At 45.8% G+C, this 19199-nt stretch overlaps 2 protein-coding genes across 16 annotated transcripts in view; one reads left to right on the plus strand and one right to left on the minus strand.

The window, feature by feature from the left end:
* The window catches only part of LOC118506813 (modifier of mdg4-like), a 42239-nt gene extending 28280 nt beyond the window's left edge, over positions 1-13959 (minus strand). For 9 of the 15 annotated variants that reach the window (XM_036044478.1, XM_036044475.1, XM_036044486.1 and 6 more), the window contains exons 1-4: positions 13801-13959; positions 12959-13213; positions 12557-12699; positions 11739-12471 (exon numbers count right to left, since the gene is read on the minus strand). In XM_036044478.1, coding sequence (XP_035900371.1) covers positions 11739-12471; positions 12557-12699; positions 12959-13172 — 1090 coding nt within the window. In that variant the 5' untranslated portion in view covers positions 13173-13213; positions 13801-13959. Of the gene's footprint in view, positions 1-913; positions 1078-1148; positions 1453-1523; positions 1615-2392; positions 3314-3970; positions 4308-4402; positions 4664-6440; positions 7447-7683; positions 9111-11738; positions 12472-12556; positions 12700-12958; positions 13214-13800 lie in introns of those variants that run through there. The other 6 variants (XM_036044482.1, XM_036044483.1, XM_036044485.1 and 3 more) reach the window with 6 other exon arrangements.
* A 3467-nt stretch (positions 13960-17426) lies between these two features.
* Positions 17427-19124, plus strand: LOC118506817 (valacyclovir hydrolase). Its single transcript, XM_036044504.1, has 3 exons — positions 17427-18377; positions 18464-18719; positions 18794-19124. Exons 1-3 carry the CDS (start codon positions 17810-17812, stop codon positions 18882-18884), a joined length of 915 nt encoding a protein of 304 aa, XP_035900397.1. The 5' UTR covers positions 17427-17809; the 3' UTR covers positions 18885-19124.
* The last annotated feature ends 75 nt before the right edge of the window (positions 19125-19199 follow it).

Below are 19199 nucleotides of genomic sequence, written 5' to 3' on the forward strand. Positions count from 1 at the left end.
GAAACCAAATTAGCTAATCAAACATCATCAGAAGTCAGAATGGTATTATGGGGAGAGAGAGAGAGAGCGAATATGAAATGTAATTTCACATAGACACACTCACACCGCACACAGGAGCGGCAGCTAACGAATGATGCGCATATCACATTTATTTACATAAAACGCAAACAGAAGAGTGAGAAGAAGAGAGAGAGGGAAAGATAAGGAGTGGGAACCAATGGTCAACACCTACACTAGTGTTGGGTCAAGCATCTCCAACATACCCAACACTAACCTACACGGTTCCTAGCCTTCCTCAATCTCCGTGATCACGGCGATCGGTCCGTGGTTGTGCCACTTTTTGCTAAACCGTATGCCACCGGCACCGTCCGTGACGCAGCGAGCGGCGCAGGGTCCCGGATAGCCGATCGCATTCTCATTCCGGCTCGACAGTGGGTTCGCGCACACCCAGTTCGTGGTTTGCGAGAAGTTGGTCTTCCGCCGGTACACGTAGCCGCGGTAGTGCAGGTTCAGGCCACCCTTGCGATTGTTGATCATCTCGTACGCTAGGTCGTAGTTGAACGAATCGCGCCGGGACTGTTTCTTGCCGCGTGCTGAAAAACACAAACGGAAGCAGAAAAGCAAGCATTTAGTGTCGGTGGTCTGCGATAGTCATCACTCCCGCAAAGAAGATGTTAGTTTATGCTCGGAAGCTCGGAAAGAAACGCAAAAAAGGGCCGTAGTAAAATACAGTAATCGAATAAATAAAAAAGAGGGCCTAGCCAATATATTTACAGCTATACAGGATAGAGCGCGACACGTGGCTCTTCCTCCGGTTTTACAGCGCAATTCCTTTTCTATCATGACTATGAGTGGGCCACGGCACACGGCAGGACCGGGGTTCCGGCAGGCTACGGGTAAAATCAAGTCACAGAAAGCCAGAAATGGCAGTCCGGAGACCTCTCGAGGGTGTAGAAGAAGATGATGAGAGTGTCGTCCCGTACCGTCCGGAAGCGTTTTTGCAGCAGCAGACATCTAACATTGGCAACCGTTTCCTTCCATCACAGGCTTTGAGCAGTGGCTTCCGCAGTTGAAAGGCTGGAAGAAAAACACACACACACAGGATAAGAAGATTGTTAGACTAGGGTGGCAAAAGGGAGATGATTTACTTCCTACCACACACACACACACACGCGCACATCTCAGGCATCTGAGCATTCGAGCTTGATTGCCGTAGACAGCGTACTGTCCACCTTTGGGTGCGGCCGCTGTCTCGCCCGGTACTGGTGGTAGGAGGCAGCGACCACCGGGTCATCCGTGTGGCCGGCAGCAAGCGGTGGAACCGGCATATCGCGCAACTTGCGGCCCATCTGAATCTTGGCCGTTTCCGGACCGTGGGTATGCTTGCCGCTGCACAACGCCACACCATTGTCCTTCAGCGTTACCCGGCTGCGGCATTTGTACTTGGTGCAGCTGGAAGTGGGAAACACGCTGCGTTACATGCATTCAAATTCAAAATTAACGGTCAACTAACTATTGCTTACCGTATGCAGCGCCAGTAACGGCCCCGGTTCTTCCGGTACAGAAAGCCCTTGATCACGAGCAACGGATATCCGCGCTGGCTTTGTATGTATTCTAAGGAGAGAAGCAAAACAAACGAGCCGTTTAATGAGTGTGGGAAGAATCTGAGCTCACCAGGTCACGAGTGTACTACCAAACGGCAATATTCGTCTTCGTCATTAAGTGGCTTTATTTATTTCACAAATAGCCCGCAAAAATGCTCTTCAAACGAATCTTATCGCTAATCATTTCCTGTTTTTGCCCCCCCTTTTGACATCAACAGCACAAGCCTGTAACAAGGTCCGCCGGCGCACTGGCGCTGGTGTGGCGCACCGGCTTCCGTGGCCCAACCGACTTAACCCACGCGTTGATATTGATGCCGGACAGATCGATCACGCACTTGTCCGACATCGCCAGCCGGCGCCGATCGTCCGGATGGCAGTGCTTGGTTTCCTTCAGCACCGTGTTCTTCAGACAGATCAGCCGGCCCTTGCACCGGTGCGTCTTGTACCGGATGCACAGCCAGTACGAACGTTGGTTGCGCGCGCGCTCGCACCGATAGATGTAGTCATTCTTCGCCAACAGTGGCAACCCGCGCTGGCTGCGTATGTAGATGTGGCCTCCCTGCACGCTGGATTCCGTTGCCACCGGATGCAACACTGAACAATCTGGTCGGACATGCGGAAACAGAGAGGGGAGAGAGAGAGAGAGAGAAAAGGGTCACTCATTAGCAAAAGCACTGCACCTGCCAACTGTTGAACCGTGGGGAAGGATGGAAAGAAGGAGTTTTTCTAGCGGTTTTTCATCTTCTAACACAACAACAGGCTACTGCTACGGACAAACAAGTGTTTGCTGATGAGGCACAACCTTCCTGCGCGCACACGAAACAATAGATTAGCTTTATTCTTAAGATAGGATCTTGGCTCAGAGGTAAATACTGCTCAGTGTTGGCCCAAGTGTTGGCCCTAGTGCTCCCCGTCAGAATGCACCACAATATTGCACACCGTTTCACATTGTTTTATTGCACAAATTTTCAATGATTATTGCTCCTGCTGCTGGCTAACCCCACCCGCGCCACACATTCTATTGGGGGCTTATGGGAACTGTTGGGCCACTGGCTGACCGGAACAGTATCCCAAACCTGTCGCTAAACACTACATCTCCACCGTCGGCAGCTCGTAGTCTTCCATCTTGATGAGCTCCGTGATTGGCGGTGGAACCACCGTGACGACATCGAGCACACTGGTGCTGCTCCGCATCATCGATTGTCCATCCGGCGGCCCAACATTGGTGGCCGGTGGTGCCATTAGCAGCAAAATATCTTCACCGGTGGTATGCAGATGTGGTTGCGCTTTGAACTCCCTCGCCGGCTGATAACACTGCAGAGCCTCCGCCTCCTGGTGCTGCTGGTTGCGTGCCATTTCCCGCTCCTGTAGCTCGTCCGCCAGATTGCGGCGCACGATGCGCTCGATTTTTTCGGTGTGCGGTGGATGATTGTGCTGGGCACCGGTCAGCGCACTGAGCCGCCCATTCTTGATCACGCACCGCGCCCGGCACCGTTCTTCCTTTACCTTGCGCGAGTAGTTGTGGCACCGCCAGTAGCCAATTTCGCCCCGCGTACTGTGCGCATTGTACAGAAAGTCGTTCAACACCAGGCACGGCGTGGACCAGGGGCTCTTGATGAACTTCAGCTCAACGTTAGTGCCAGCCGTCCGTGAGGTCAGACAACCGGACGGTGGTGGTCCGTTGCTGTTCGTTTCCAAAGTCGGAGCAGCTTGTTCAGCGAACATTGGAAGAAAAGTAAAGGGAAAACAACATTAGTGCAACATTTGGTGGGGGGGTTTGCGGTGGCCTCCTCCCCTCTAACCCTTTGGGATAATTGTATGCATCTCTTCAAACCACAGTCGGATGTAGTTACACCTTCCTTTACCGAAAAGCCCTCGTAAACTTTATTTCTTCACGGGTCATGTATACAGTAATCGGTTTCGACCTGCTTGCCATCGAAGCTGTGCACTTCCGGCGGATGGTTATGCTTGCCGTACATTTTGATGATCTGCCCGTCGCGCACCGTACAGCGCACCCCGCACGGTACGCGCACATTTCGCCGATGGAACAACGTGCAGCGCCAGTAGGTGGTGTTGGTCGACTCGACCCGCTTGTTCGACGCGTACGTGTACCCATCGTACAGCAGATGCTTACGGCCCCACGAACTGCGGACAAACATCATCCTGTCGGTGCGCGGTCCTTCATCCTGATCGCGCTTTACCGCCGTCGGTGATGCTAACTGTCTGCCATGGCGATATTTCGTCCGTGCTGTGAGTGCAGGGAAAACATTACAAATCTCGAATTACATATCTTGCATGAGCGCAAAGCGAAGACAGGAGTGGGGAGTTTCGTAAGGACAATGCGAAAGGACACTTGAGGCGACACATATATACACATTGCTTTTATTCTTAGTAAAGATTCGCCTATTCCTCGGGCCATACTTTAAACGATGTACAGCTTCACCAACATTCATCATACTTTGTAAGAGAAGGATGTTTGTAAATGGCAAAACCGTAAAGATATAACTAGAAAGAGAGCCTTTTGCTTCATTTTTCATAAAACATAAAACTGCTTTAGTTCGAAATGAGCCCAAACGACCGTTGTACATTGCTGTAAGAGTCGGCGGATGTCCTTTTACAGAGACATTATGTCCTTCATCATGATGGTTCGGCACAGTGTCGCATTCACGATACGCTTACGGTCGTTGGGATGGTTGTGCTCCACTGCAAGCAAAAACAAGGGATTCAAAAAAAGAAGAGTAAAACCCATCATAAAGGGGAGTAAAGCCCAAAGGAAGGGGAGAGGAACCGATCCGTACCTTTGCCGTTCGAAATGTAGATGTTGTTGCCTATCGTTTTCAACCGTCCGCGACACTTCTGGCCCCGGTTGTAGATGCACTCCCAGTAGATGACGTCGCCATTGCGGCCCTGCCGGCGCAGGTTCGAGCGGTACAGAAAGTGGTCGTGCACCAGCTGCAGCCCACCTTTGCGGCTGGTTAGGAACAAGTGTTTGCCGCCGCACACCACCGCCGTTCGCGTGGTGCGCTTTTTGTCCAGACCGAACAGCAAGTTTTCGTCCGCTTCAAAGGGAGGGGAATTGAGCCGATCAAACACACCATGCAAGTGGCAACAGAATCAATGTAACAGTTAGTCATTGCTTCATTACAACTCCCTCAACAACACACCCGGCGGAATCTGTAAAGGTAATGAGGCCGTTTGTGTTGCGGGCGTTGGCGTTTGAATCAACATTAAACCGACAAATCACATATCATTTGACTCATTTTATTTCCCATTACATTCACACTATTCTGACAATTTGCTTTTTCAAGTGGTGTCGGCCAGACCGTATATCTTATCGACTATACTTAATACTAACAAAACAATTCTTAGATGTATGCTATTTGGGTAAGAGACATTTCGTTCTCCTGCCGTTGAAATGCACCTTATCCCGGGTGAACTCGGTAGGGGATGGGGAGTTCCGCAGGTAAAGTGGCAATCGGGAATCGTCGTCAGGTTGTCGCGTCGGGAATTTGATGACGCCTTCCTCTGCTGCGGTCCGGGGAATTTGATGACCGGAGGCGGTCCGGTGGCCGAGGCGATAACGGCACCGGTCTTCACACGGCGCAGGACCGAGGTTCAAATCCCACCCAGACCGCACCTCCCCGTACGCAGGGCTGACTACTTTACTACGGGTAAAATCAAGTCATAGAAAAGCCAGAAATGGCAGGCCAACACCTCACGAGGTTGTATCGCCAAGGAAGAAGAAGAAGAAGTCCTATGCCCCGCCGGCAGAATGTCTGAGTTCGAGGCACCACCATCAGCTTAGCTGAACCATCGTGGTGTGACACACACACACACTCCGCCGGCAGCACGCTCGCCAATGGCGACCTCAGGTCTCTTGAGTGCTGCTTTGACACCGGGCTTAGGCCAAATATGCGACTTGGAGTTATTGGAGCGGGACCGAACGAGGAGAACAATCAACACATAGTAACACTATATTAAGTTGGACAATCAATAGTGCGTACTATTACGGGAGTGGGAAGGAATCAGAGGCTGAATCCCATCTCTTTGGCGAAGCCGAACAGTCCTTCTCACCCAGGATGTCGCGTATTGGCACCGAGGGGGATCTCTTCCTGATGCCCGAACGGCTGATAGCATAACCCGGTTCATCGAATTCCACGCATGACCAGAGGATGTGGTCAATGTCGTGATATCCGTTGCTACAGCTACAAACCTTACTGTCGGCACTGTCTACACGATGGGGAGATGCGCGTTCATTGCATAATGGTTCGGCATGAGTCTAGACATCGCGCGAATAAACGCACCATCCACTGGGAGCCCGTGAAACCAGGGACGCAGAGATACCTGTGGTGAGATTGAGTACAGGTCAGATCCCGAGTTCATTCCGAGGGGAATGGACCTCCCAAAAAAAAAAAAAATTGCCTTCGGAGGCACCTCGTTTGGCATAGAAGTCTGCCATTTCCATTATCGGAAATACAGCAATGAGCAGGCAGCCATATAAGCGGATATTCTGAATGCTTTGTCGAAAAGAGAGCTAGAATCAGAGCTCTTTAATGCCTTTACGGATTGAAGTGCTTCGACAGCGCTTAGGCAGCCAACGAAGCCCGTGCCCGCCTACGAAGAGGATGCCGTCTGTGAAGAACTGCTGGGGGAGTAGGACGGCCATACTTATCCACAAAAAAAGGCTGGGAATTGTCCTCCTGCGAAGATCATCTGGGATGTTCTTCGTGTCCTCTCGCAACGAGGTGTCGGACTACCAAAAGGGAATTGTAGGACTCTGGTAAAAGGGCGCGAATTATTGTGCCAATAGTACTTAGCGGCATCACTCCGGACATATTTCATACTGCCCAGCGCAATCCCAAGACAATGATATTGTATTCGTTTAAGCTTTAGTATATACGTCTTGGACGCCCAGTGGAAGCAAATGCATCCGTACTCCAAGACGTGACAATTTGCTTTTTTTCTTGCTTAAACTCTCTCTCTCGAGGATCGAACGATAGAAGAAGTACACTAGTATCCATGCTTATCGCTTGGTTGTTTTTCCTGTTAAGATTTTCTAGACCGTTTCCCCGTGACCCAGCATCCAGAGGACCGGTAACGTGGCGGGCCAAAAGGCATCTCCGCCAAGGAACAAGATCCGATTACGCATCTTCATCTGCCGGTGCCACGTTTCCAAGCAAATCGATTTCCGTCGCCTCTCGTTCGTGATCCCGCAGCACGACCCTAAATTCTGCCCCGGTATCGATGACGTCCAGCTCGTGACTCTTCATGTCAATCGTATCCCGCGTGCGGATGTTCAGATATTCTTCCAGATCCTCCGGGAAGTCGTACAACGGCTTGCTGGCTATTTTGGCCGAGTGATCCACATGGTTGTGTTCACACCGGATGCTAATCAGTTGGTTCAACTTTGTCACACACGTTGCTTTGCAGTGGTACTTCAGCAGCTCCGAGCAGCGCCACGTGGTACGTCCGTTTTGATGTACAGTTTTCCGATTGTAGATGTATCCTGCGTGCACCAGCTGTGCGCACTTTTTCTGCGATCGTATGAACTTTACCGTTCCCGTGATGCTCTGACTGTGCGCGGTGCCTATGCTGACTGCATTGCTGCGTACACAAGACTGTACAACGGTGGCCGTTGATGAAGGGGGACCGCGAACTAATTTAGGTTGAACTTGTTGCTGTTGCTGAACCTTCACGGTTGACGATGTCACAGGGACTCGCTTCACGTTTATCTGCTGTCGCACATGGCCAATTCGGGCGACAACTATCGATGCTCCCTTGCCACCTAACACGTGCGTAGGGCGACCATGCTGATGTCGGGGTGTTGCAGTTGACGAAAACCCTAAAAAAGAAGCGTTGCCACCAGAGCGAAGATGAGAAAATCGAACTCCAGTTTCAAGCATTGAAGGAATTAGCAGACGAAAGACAACTGAAGGGAAAAAAAAACCACCTTCAACAGATATCGATTTACAAAACGAGGGAAAGCATAAAGCAATTACGACCCCCATTCCGTACATATATGTATGCTCCTAGTTTCGGATGATTCCATGACACGATCAATGGTTTACACAATTCGTGGTGTCTATTGCTCGGTGCAGCGAACCGGATATCGCTTGCTTTATTTGTCTTTCAAAAATTACACAACTTCTAAACTTATCGATAAAATATAGCAAGGCACGAATGCAATAACAGTATGCTCAAGACCCCTCTTCCCTGTTGAAATTCCCTTCCTCGGGTAACACTTCTCATGCGCTAAGCATAGTTGTAACATGTTTTAGAGTGCTGTCGCCTCCAAATCAGCACTAAGTGGAATTTTTGATTATTTCAGCTAGTAGCCTGACGGTAAGTAATACAGAACACACGTGAAGTGTCCACGGTTTTGCTTTCCTTAGGCACACTCTACACATATGAAGTTGCCTTGTGTAACATAAAGGCCTCTCCTGCGTCACAAAAAACCGTTACAATGGATCAAAAGACCTCTCCTCCCACCCACTATAACGCTTCGTTATGAATAATTTTGAACGCGCCAAATACAACGACTAAATACAGCGGCTACAACTCTTAGTCGTAACAAAATTTGCGTTATCTGTTGCTGCTGCTATTGCTGTTAACCATTTTGCCTTGAGATATTGCTATCTTGTTGCCTTGAGTACATAATACAGCTCCGTATAATTTTCTTTAAACGCCCTCCCCTTCATCGCATTATTAATGCTCAAGTGCAATAGTACAAAAGCCAATTGGTGAGCGACTTCCATGGTGTATAAGCATGGACCCCCCCCCCCACCCCCAAGGACATAACCATTTCCATATCATCTGTGCATAATCTCGCTCTCAAGTCGACCCCACCCCTGACTTTGTAACCACATACTGTTTTGTAACATTAAAATATTATTTAAGGAATGAAGTCATATTATCGGAATTGCCCCAAATTGCGATAAAAAACAGCAAGAAACGGGTACTATAACACCTCCCCAATGCCTATTCGGTTGTTGCAATGAATTCGGCTGAAACATAGTATGCACAGAAACGGTTTCCCTGGACAGTCGCCACAGAAGGTAGTGACCCATTTGGTCTTAGGCTTGGGCATTCGCTCCGATTCTAAGACGGTCCTGTTAAAGCAAGATACGCATCTGCTGCGATGTGCCGGGGATCCGTTGCTCTTTTTAAGCTCGTGAAATTTGCTCATAGTTGATCGGTCGTCGGCAGCTAGTTTCGGTCGCTCTTGGCAAACAATCGTCTCTCCCTTCTTGCCCGACACTCCTCGCATACTTTTACGGGTGGCAACTAGGCGAAGATATTTGTGGGTAGCATCAGCATTGGTATAGTTCGTCTCGGAGGTGCTGGCCTCATTCGGGTTAATACTTCGCAAAGGAAACGGGAGCTGCTCCAACAAAACGTCCTTGTCAATAGGGTCTACTTCCTTCTTAATCGTTTTCAACAAATCCATCCGAGTACTATTGGAAAAGGGAACATCATCTACCCCAGTGGACCGTAACGATCCTCGATCTGTAAATGTATAATTTACAGTAAACAACAGAGCGTGAGAGAGGATTGAATTGCATGATCAGGATATGTGTCAGCATTGTACCGTTTCGCGTAATATTTTTTTTTTGAAGCGTGTAAGGTACATTCTCAGCTGAGGTAGATGATATAGATAAAAGACAACGGATGAATTGATCACTTTGCCAAAAGCACTGTATTTCGCTTACAAAACCAAGCTACAGCTTTTATGATCAGACATACATTTTTAATTCAGCATGAACATACATTAGGGGCGGTCCGGTGGCCGAGGCGACAGCGGCGCCGGTCTTCACACGGCAGGACCGGGATACAAATCCCATCCAAACCGCCTCCCCGTACGCAGGGCTGACTATTATGCTACGGGTAAAATCAAGTCACAGAAAGCCAGAAATGGCAGGCCGAGACCTCTCGAGGTTGTAGTGCCAAAGAAGAACATACACAACACGTGCGCGTCCTCTCTCGCTCACGTGTAGTACGATTTTTCTTCTAGCTCTCTTCACTTCAGGTCGTGTGTCCATAGTCCATAGATCACAAGCTGCCTGGAAATGAAGAAATATTTGTATCGAATGACAAATACTTGCAATCCATCCATCCAAATCTATTAGTGAGATTTGTCGTATTGATTGATGCATGCGAAAATACTCGCATCGCCCACTGATATCATCTCTTGCAGCAGATGGCGCGTGTTCATTGAATCGGAAAACCTTTTCTTGAGAATCATTTATAAGCATACGGCCTAATCGGAGCGAACCCATAACCCTGCCCCTCCCCTGCGTGCTGTAATTAATACTTACGTGTTTCACAATACGTAAAATGCAATCGTATATTATCGTCGTCGGCGTTCAAAGAAATGAAATGCTTGTTCAGCTGACAGGCAAATGTTTGTCTCCAACATGCATGATACAAATGCGCCTCTCTCAATGGGTAACCGACATGGCATAAAGAGCATTGAACTCTTTTTCGATTAATTTGAGCAAACTTCATGAATTTCTAATAAACAAGGCACACTTCTCGTTCACGACATTAAAGACATACATTTACTTATCACATCACACAGCATGAAAACCAAGCGAAGCATTCACAACAATACCGACAACGATAATCTGGGACAAATTTCTCATATGATCAATTGTTGCAATCCTTAAAACTAATAAAGTAGAAAAGGTTATACCCACCTGCTACCTTTAACCGCCAGTTAGAAGATCCTGGACCAGATCTTCTTATCCATCGTCAGCATACCCCTTCAGCATTCACAATCAACACATTTCACTCGAGTTTGGTTTTCTGAACAAGTCGGCAGACGCTTTAGTACTTCATTATACCCAGCAGCAACAATTTAATGTTGCACTGAAGGCATAGTTAAAGCGATCACAATTCCAGTACACAATTCACACACACATACAGATTTGACAGCGATAATACAACAAATTTTGATAACTGTCCCTAATGTAAGCTAAAGATTCTCGTACCGAATAATAGAACACTATGACTGCGAATAGGTCGTCCCGATTTGAACTCGTCACACGTAATAATAAATTGAATTACCGTAACCGTAAAATATTATCGTACCGATAGCAAAACAATCGCATTAACACTCCTAACTGACTGTAGATCGAAAACAACGCGAATACAAATCGAACGCGAAACTAACATTTAAAAACAATGTATATTAACTTCTTACTAACGCAACACAACAAACGACTGCCGTGTGACCGCGACCGCGACTAATGCTTCAATACTTCCCGAAAAGCATAACGTTCGAAGTAGTAATAGACGCGAAATTATTCATTGCAACATATAATAAAAAATAATAAATTGACAGCTTAACACTATGTGGAAATTGCAATATATATCTGAGCATATAGGATACTAACAATAATATATAATATTCATTATTGGTTTTAAGAACCAAAACAGCCGCCTAGAAGGGCAGCATTGTTAAGTGGAACAGGAATTCACCACCGTACAAAGCTGCCCCCGAAGAGCTGTTGCATGAAAAAAGTATTGCCAACAATAGCTTCTCATGACATGTTTATCCATGTTTGGTTGACATTATTAAAATTTAATTAATCCGTACGGCCGCATTACATTGATTTAGTTACAGTAGGTTGGATAGTGTTTGATCTTTGTTGAAATAATGATTCCCCTTAAAATACTTACATACCTCGTATAAGCACTCCGTTGATCATTCTTGCACCAGTCTCTTTCTCTCTCACTCACACACACATATTTTCGTCCAAGTGGCACACACAAAACACGTAAAAAAGTTTGAATATTTTAACTTCGCAAATATGCCAAACGTATACTTTAACGTACTGTACGGTACTCAAAACATTTGTCACTGCACCAAGACCGCCAAGGCTGGAGAACTTTTGTTATTCTATGGTTAAAATGTACCATTAACTCACGATATCCCCCCCCCCCTCACTTCTGATAGTTTTTCGAAAAATTTAATTTCAATCCCACACGCCCCCCCCCATCCCCCAAAGAATAAATAATAAAATGAAGGACAAAGATCAGAACATTCCAAACCTTTCACAGTCAATGAGAAGTATCGGTCAACGCCACTGATTCCATGCTCGCGCCTTACACTATAATGCTTAAAACACCTACCTTGTGTCGATTGTTCCGTGCCAGTTCCTCCGTCCGATGTGTACGAATCCACGAATCCAGATACGCCAGGTTTCGCTCCTTCCTCGCCTTCCGTTAGGTATGATTCTTCGTACTTGCCCATGCCCATGTCTCCGTACGTTTCATCCTCAACGTAGTTGCCATCATCGTCCGCATCGCCTTGCTCATGTTCCGATAGCTTGTGTTCCTGTTCCGTCTCAGCATCAACCGTTTCGATTTCGGCTGCCTCGTCCGTGTAGTCTGGTTCAGCCTTAGGATTGACCGATTCCATCGGTAGCTCAATGTATTCCGGCTCAATCACTTGTGCAGGGAGTTGCTTCACTATCTGGACTGTCTGTATGGTCTGTGCCTGGGTCGGTGTGGTTACCGTGTCCGATGTGTCCAATCCGTCGCTGCTAGCACTGATGGACATTTTCGTCCGCTTGCTTGCATGACTCTGAACGCCACGCTGTGGCATGGCACGTTTCTGAGAGCTAGCGCTTGTCTGGGCCTGAAGCTGCTGGGCCGTCACGTGATGAGATGTGCTGGCTTGCAAATGCACTATTTTGTCATCGCCACTCTCTTCCGATTCTAATTTGTACGATTGAATGCGGTTACGTTGAACCTTTGTTCGTTGGGGAGTGACGGGGACGGTGGTGGAAATACTGGCTGTCGCCACAGGGACCGCCGGCGGGTCTTCTTTGACAGGCGACTGTTGTGCTGGTGCGCTATCGCCCTGTAAATCGGATATTCAACACGTGCAAATGAGTACAGTTCGCCCTTTACCTGTTGCCAACTATCAATGATAAAGAAAAACATACCGTTTCTGTCAATCCTTTGATTTGCAATGCTTCGGCGGTACTGATAAAGGCGGGTAGGGCATCTTGCTTCACATTCACCTCGCCACAGTACATAAACTGTATGAGATCCTGGAGCGCCGAGTGGGTAACATCTTTCAGGAAAACTGCAATCAAATCACACACGCAAATGCATTACTTCAAAGTTGCTGAACAGAAAAAAATCTCCATCGATGGAGATTCTGCGCAATGGCATCACTTTTACTAATCGATATCAAGGGACCACCAGTCAATTAAGCGCTCTCTTTCTCATTCAATCAAATATCGTGAATATTTAATTGACAACCTATCTTTGGCGCCAATTTTTGGTTTAACACACTTTAACACGATTCTCATAACTACGGAATACGAATAAATGCTACTTACCGAAAGCATGTTGGTTCTTAGGCATTTGGTTGAACATTTTCCGGAAATACGGGGAACATACTGATAAAACGAGGCGATGTGCCTGAACTAGCTGACCTTCAGCAGCCAGCGTCACGTCCACCAAATCACCACGCTGCAGGGATTCATGAAATCCCGCCGATAAGTTGGAATTGAAATTGTTCCAACATAGAGAGAACTGCTCATCGTCCGCCATCTTGGACGACGCTTCCGCTTACCGCCGCTCAGTCAATGACGCTATGAGAAGAGGGAGAGAAAAATATTACATCGTTAGAAAAATTTTAATATTAAAATAAATAAAAAGTGGAACGTAGAATTATTCGCTTTTTATGAAAACTAACATGAAACAACTGTTGCTTCATATTCTGTTTTATGCTACAAAAAAAAAACCAGAGCTGTTCGCCACATCATGTAACATGGCGACGGCATCCAACGCTACGACGTAATAACAAATTAATTTTAAAAATTAATTGAACCCTGCAGAGGAAAAAGATTTCAAACAATTTCATGCAAATCGTTTTCAAATTCCTCTTCACAATCAAAACAATCGACCAAACTCGGCAAAAGCACTCGAAAATACAAAGTGCTCTCGAAAAAATGTCCTCCGCGTCGCTTTCGAACATCCCACACAAATCGAGCACACCGATTTGCGCCGCCGCCATTTTCCCGACATCGATTTTTCGACCAAGTGGTGAAAAAGTAATATGGCGGCTAGTTTGGTGGAAGTGGTTTGGGACTTTCGCAAGGCGACCCACTTCCAGCCCGAATTTCCACACAAACTACACCAAATTCCACTCTGTTCTTCTCTTATAATTGTTACTCACCTTAAATTCACGCAATACACTGAATTTTAGTGTAACTAAACACTAAGTCTAAAGAATAAAATAGTTTTCACAAACACGGACAGCGGAGCGACGGCATCCAGCTCCTAGCACAGTTACTTCGCAAATGGCGGTGATGGCGTCGGTTTGCTAGACCACCACCCGTACTGCACAGGAAGGGCCCAGCCGTTGACGTTTATTTGACAGCTGCTGTTATGCTATAAAAATTTGATGACGCCGAACCATTTAGGCTGGTGGCATTGCTCGGTTGTATACAACTAGTCGGATGGATTTGTATGGGATTTGACAGCTGAGATTTGGTTGTACACGACCGTCCGACCAAAATCAAAAATTTTTGATTTTGGTCGGACGGTCGTGTAAACCGAGTGAACTCGCTGGTATAAACTCAAAAAAAACCTTTGTTTTTCTTCAAATGACGGATTGCGGGATTATTTGTAAACAAGTGATTTTGCTACAAACAGCTACATCGCCATGGCAAAAACTGTAATTGACGAAGAATTTTTGATCTCTTTAGTGCAAGAACGGCGCTTTCTTTGGGATCTGCGCGATCGCATGTATAAGAATAGAGCGGTGACAAATAAAGCGTGGAATGAGATAGGAGCGGAGCTTAATGTTGAAGGTATGTATCTGTTAAAAGTCGCTGTGTGTGGCATGGAGGTTCTCATAAAACTAGTCTTTCATTAACTGCATCTGATATTTCGTTGTATCTTATCGATCCATCCATGTATCCAGTTTGCTGCGGGAACAAACCGGCAAACGAGTGGGTTGAATAAGTGAAGAATGAACAGACCCGATACTCTCGCGCTAGTTTCTTCGTTGCGTTGTATATCACCCCAATGATATACCAATGACCAATGACAAGATGACCAATATTCATCACTCCGGTGGACAGGCCCGGCTACCGAAACTGAGAAGCTGTTTTGTGTCGGCCGTATGTCGGAGGAGGTGTATTCCTCCTGGTGTTTGCTGCAGCGATCATGTTGCAGCTGTTTTTGTAATAAACCTAATATATAACCATATATATGGTTAATATTATAACCAGTTTAAAACAGATAAACTCACATTTAATTTTCTTTTTTCGTTAAAAACGATGAACTCGCTTATTTTGTCGAAACGGATAACTCGCGAACCTGATTTATTTGTGTTTATGCCTTCTTTGTTTGTTTACATCCAAATGTCAAACCGAAAAAAGTCGTGCAACCAAATCTGACGAGCAATGACACGCTTCTCGAGGTCGTATACAACCAAAGTCGTATACAACCGAGCAATGCCACCAGCCTTATGGGGTTATTACACGAGGAATTTTTTGGTTGGTGATTTTCTGTCAAATAGGGCGTTTGACAGAAAAAAACCAGCTGTCCGTGTAATAACACAATATGCTGCACAGATTTTTATTGCCATCATCCGAATTATTTTACATTTGAATTGTCCGTTATTCTAAAATGGAATGAAATATTTATCATTAACACGTATCGTACCATGCCGGGCACCGACTGACGATGCCATTATGATAGGGATACTTTTTCGTGACCGACAGCACTTCGGTCAGACGAACGTTCGGTTAGAGATTTTTCGGTTCAAACTGGTCCCAAATCGCTCTCTTTGCATTAACAAAACATCGTCTTCAATATTCATCTTAAATCACACGAAATAAACTGGACAATAATATTCAATAAAAATTGCGAGGCAAAACAACGCTTCCAAAATGTAAACAATCCACACTTTGACAGAAAAAAACCAGCGCGATCGAAATCTGAATTGAGCATGTCGAATTCATTTTTTCAGACCGGCATTTATCTGTCAAACGTGTTTTGACAGAAAATCACCGATGAAAAATTCCTCGTCTAATAACCCCATTATGGGGTTATTACACGACGGATTTTTCATCGGTGATTTTCTGTCAAAACGCGTTTGACAGATAAATGCCGGTCTGAAAAAATGAATTCGTCATCAAGGTGTATGTATTTAGAAGGTGGATTTTTATCGATTTGACAGGGCGACATTTTAGTCGAGTTATGTCAGAGTTTGTTTACAAAAACATATGGTATGGGGCTACCAACATGAACAAACAGCCTCGATTCTCAGTCCTTTGAGCAATTTCGCTAATTTATGGGTCATCTTCGCATATTAAGTGTTGTCCCACAGACGATTGACGATATTTGGTTGCATTTTTCGTCAAAAAATCGCAAGCGATACCACCACCGGCGCCTCCTCCGATGCTGCCGTCACTCTTCTCAATACCCTTCCCCTTGATCACCTCGGAACTGTTATGTCAGGTCGAGAAATGTCAATTTGCTCTAAACAACTCTACCTTCTATATCTACATACCTTGTTCGTCATGCTGAATTCAGATTTCGATCGCGCTGGTTTTTTTCTGTCAAAGTGAGGATTGTTTACATTTTGGATGCGTTGTTTTGCCTTGCAATTTTCCTCCAATTTTTTTCCACTTTAGTTCATGCGATATATGAGTTTAATAAAATGAATATTGAAGACGATGTTTTGCTAATGCTAGGAGCGTTATTTGCTACACAAAGCGAAAGAAAGCCGCGATCGAAATGGGTAAAAACCATGAATTTTAAAAGAAGTTCCCTATCGCATATCAACATGATGGAAGAGCTGAGGCTGGAGCCGAAGGATAGGCTAAATTAAGCCAGAATGGATGAGGAATCATACATGTGGCTTTTGGAGAAGGTCACACCGCTGATCGTGAAGGAAGACACGATTATGAGATCAGCTGTGTCACCACATGAGCGGCTCAGTGCTACACTGAGATTTATCATCAGCGGCAGCTCCTACCAGTGCCTCCGTTTTCAAAAAGCAATTTCGCTTTTCGTTCGGCCCGCAATTCTTCGTAACCAGCGGAACAGCGCGCGGTGACCGAAGAGAATGGAACAAGCACGAAAACAACGTCAGACTGTATTGTTCCGTATATTTTCTTTGAAACATTTGAACAATCCTGCTTAGAAAGTGATGTGGGGCCAGTTTGAACCGAAAAATCTTTAACCGAATGTTTGTCTGACCAAAGCGCTGTCGGTCACGAAAAAGTATCCCTATCATAATGGCATCGTCAGTCGGTGCCCGGTATGGTACGTTACGTGTTAATGATAAATATTTCATTCCATTTTAGAATAACGGACAATTCAAATGTAAAATAATTCGGATGATGGCAATAAAAATCTGTGCAGCATATTGTGTTATTACACGGACAGCTGGTTTTTTTCTGTCAAACGCCCTATTTGACAGAAAATCACCAACCAAAAAATTCCGCGTGTAATAACCCCATTAAAGCTGCAAAATTAACTGTAAATGGAGTGAATTACAATGATTAGACAATTAGACTTACAAGTGTTCATTTTAAATTTATTTAACACTCTTCTAATTTTACTTTTCTAAAATGAGCTCAAAAGCTAATGGCTTGCAGTAAAACCGAGTAGTCTCAGCGTCCAGCAGCTTTTTCGTTTGAAAAATAACGGTGAAAAATAAAGTTGGCGTTGCATTCAGCGAAGCCCTACAAAGGGCTTGCTGTATATGGCGATGGCAAAAACGATAGAGAGAGAGAGAAAGAGAGATAGCGTTGGTCATCTGTTTTGTTGAATAACGGTCAAAATTTTGGCTTGGCTTGGGATGATGTATTTTAGCGTCTCCTAGCTCAACGAATTTGCTTTTCGGCACCCATACCAACAGTTGTGTAGAAATGTGATTATTCTGCAAACTACAACCAAACTAAATTATGCTCAAGCTGCATTTGTCAATATTGAAAACAAAAACAATTACGAAAAAGTCCCGCTCAAAGACGTCTGTCATAATCAACCTGCAAAAGAAAAAAAACGCGCACGCAAAATGCTTATCAATTGCATCACAGTAGATTGCACCTATCATTGTTGCTCGCGATTGTTTATCGTTTTCAAGCGCCTGACTAGCCAACATTAGCGAGTGTGGCAGTCTGCTCTCTGATCAAAACACAGAACAATCCAAAGCAACGCCCGTCAAAATGTTGCGTTTGTTAGCGTCCGCCGCCGTTGCTGCGCATAGCGAATTGGCACTTAACACCATCATCAAAACAACATCACGGTCCTGCTTTCCCCCGTTGTTGGTAGGTTTTCCAGCACGTTCGATGTGCAGCGCCGCTCCGGGTGCGAAGGAACGCCGAATGCAAATCGGATCGCATTCCGTGCACTTTGTCGAGGCAGGCCATGGAGACCGCGGCGTCATATTGTTACCCGGTGCGCTCGGTACCGCTTGGACGGATTTCAAACCCCAAATTGAAGGTTTACCAGCGTTGCTTCCACACCACCGAGTGATTGCCTGGGATCCGCCCGGATACGGTAAATCGCGGCCGCCGGAGAAGGAATTCACAGTGGACTTTTTCGAGCGGGACGCAGCAGCTGCCAGTGAGCTGATGCAGAAATTAGGTATCCAAAGATACAGCATCGTTGGCTGGAGCGATGGTGGCATTACCGGGCTGGTGATGGCCGCCAATAAGCCGGACCAGGTAGACAAGCTGATCGTTTGGGGATCAAACTCCTACATATCGGATACGGAAGTCAAAATTTACGAAGGTAAATTGAAACAATCATGGTAGCGTTATAAGCCACGGTAAAAAAGGTTGCTCGCCTGGTAATGGTTGCTTTCGATACGCTACTAGATATTCGTGACGTTCGGAAATGGTCAGCAAGAATGCGGGAACCAATGGAGCAAGTGTACGGTGTAGATCACTTTCCCAAGCTGTGGTCGGCCTGGGTGGATGGATTGTTGCGTATTTATCATGAGCGCAAAGGTGACATCTGCTCCGGGAAGCTGAAGCATATTAAAGCTCCAACGCTGGTCGTCCACGGAGCAAAGGATCCGATGATCATTCCGGATCATGTGCCTTACCTGCTGAATAACATCAGCAATACTGAGTAAGAACTGTTCGATTGATTCGATGCAATTTGTTGTTCTGTAACTAATGTTGAATGTATTTTCCATTTCACAGTCTGCATGTGTTTCCCGACGGCAAGCACAACATACACCTTCGCTATGCAAAGGAATTTAATACCATAGTGGCCAAGTTTCTACTGAGTTAGGGTGCGTCAAACGGGGTTTGTTTTAATTCGCTTTCATACTTTTGCGGTCTCGAAGAATGTTTTAGTCTGTTGATTATTGTTATGGTATATTATATTCATTGTAGCACCAAATGCATGCTGTTTTCCTTTTGTCATATTACCGTTCTTTAATGTTCACTGTAGTTAATCTTTTTCACTGGTCTCTGTGAACAAATCTCGATTGGTGAAATAAAGAAAGGATACATCAAAGGATTGATTATATTCATAGAACAAGAACCCTTTATGACATAATCTCGTAGAAAGCTAATGCTTTGATTATTGTGATAGAAAAATCTT

This window comes from Anopheles stephensi, chromosome 2 (genome assembly GCF_013141755.1).
Source record: "Anopheles stephensi strain Indian chromosome 2, UCI_ANSTEP_V1.0, whole genome shotgun sequence".
NCBI classification, from domain to species: Eukaryota; Metazoa; Arthropoda; class Insecta; order Diptera; family Culicidae; genus Anopheles; species Anopheles stephensi.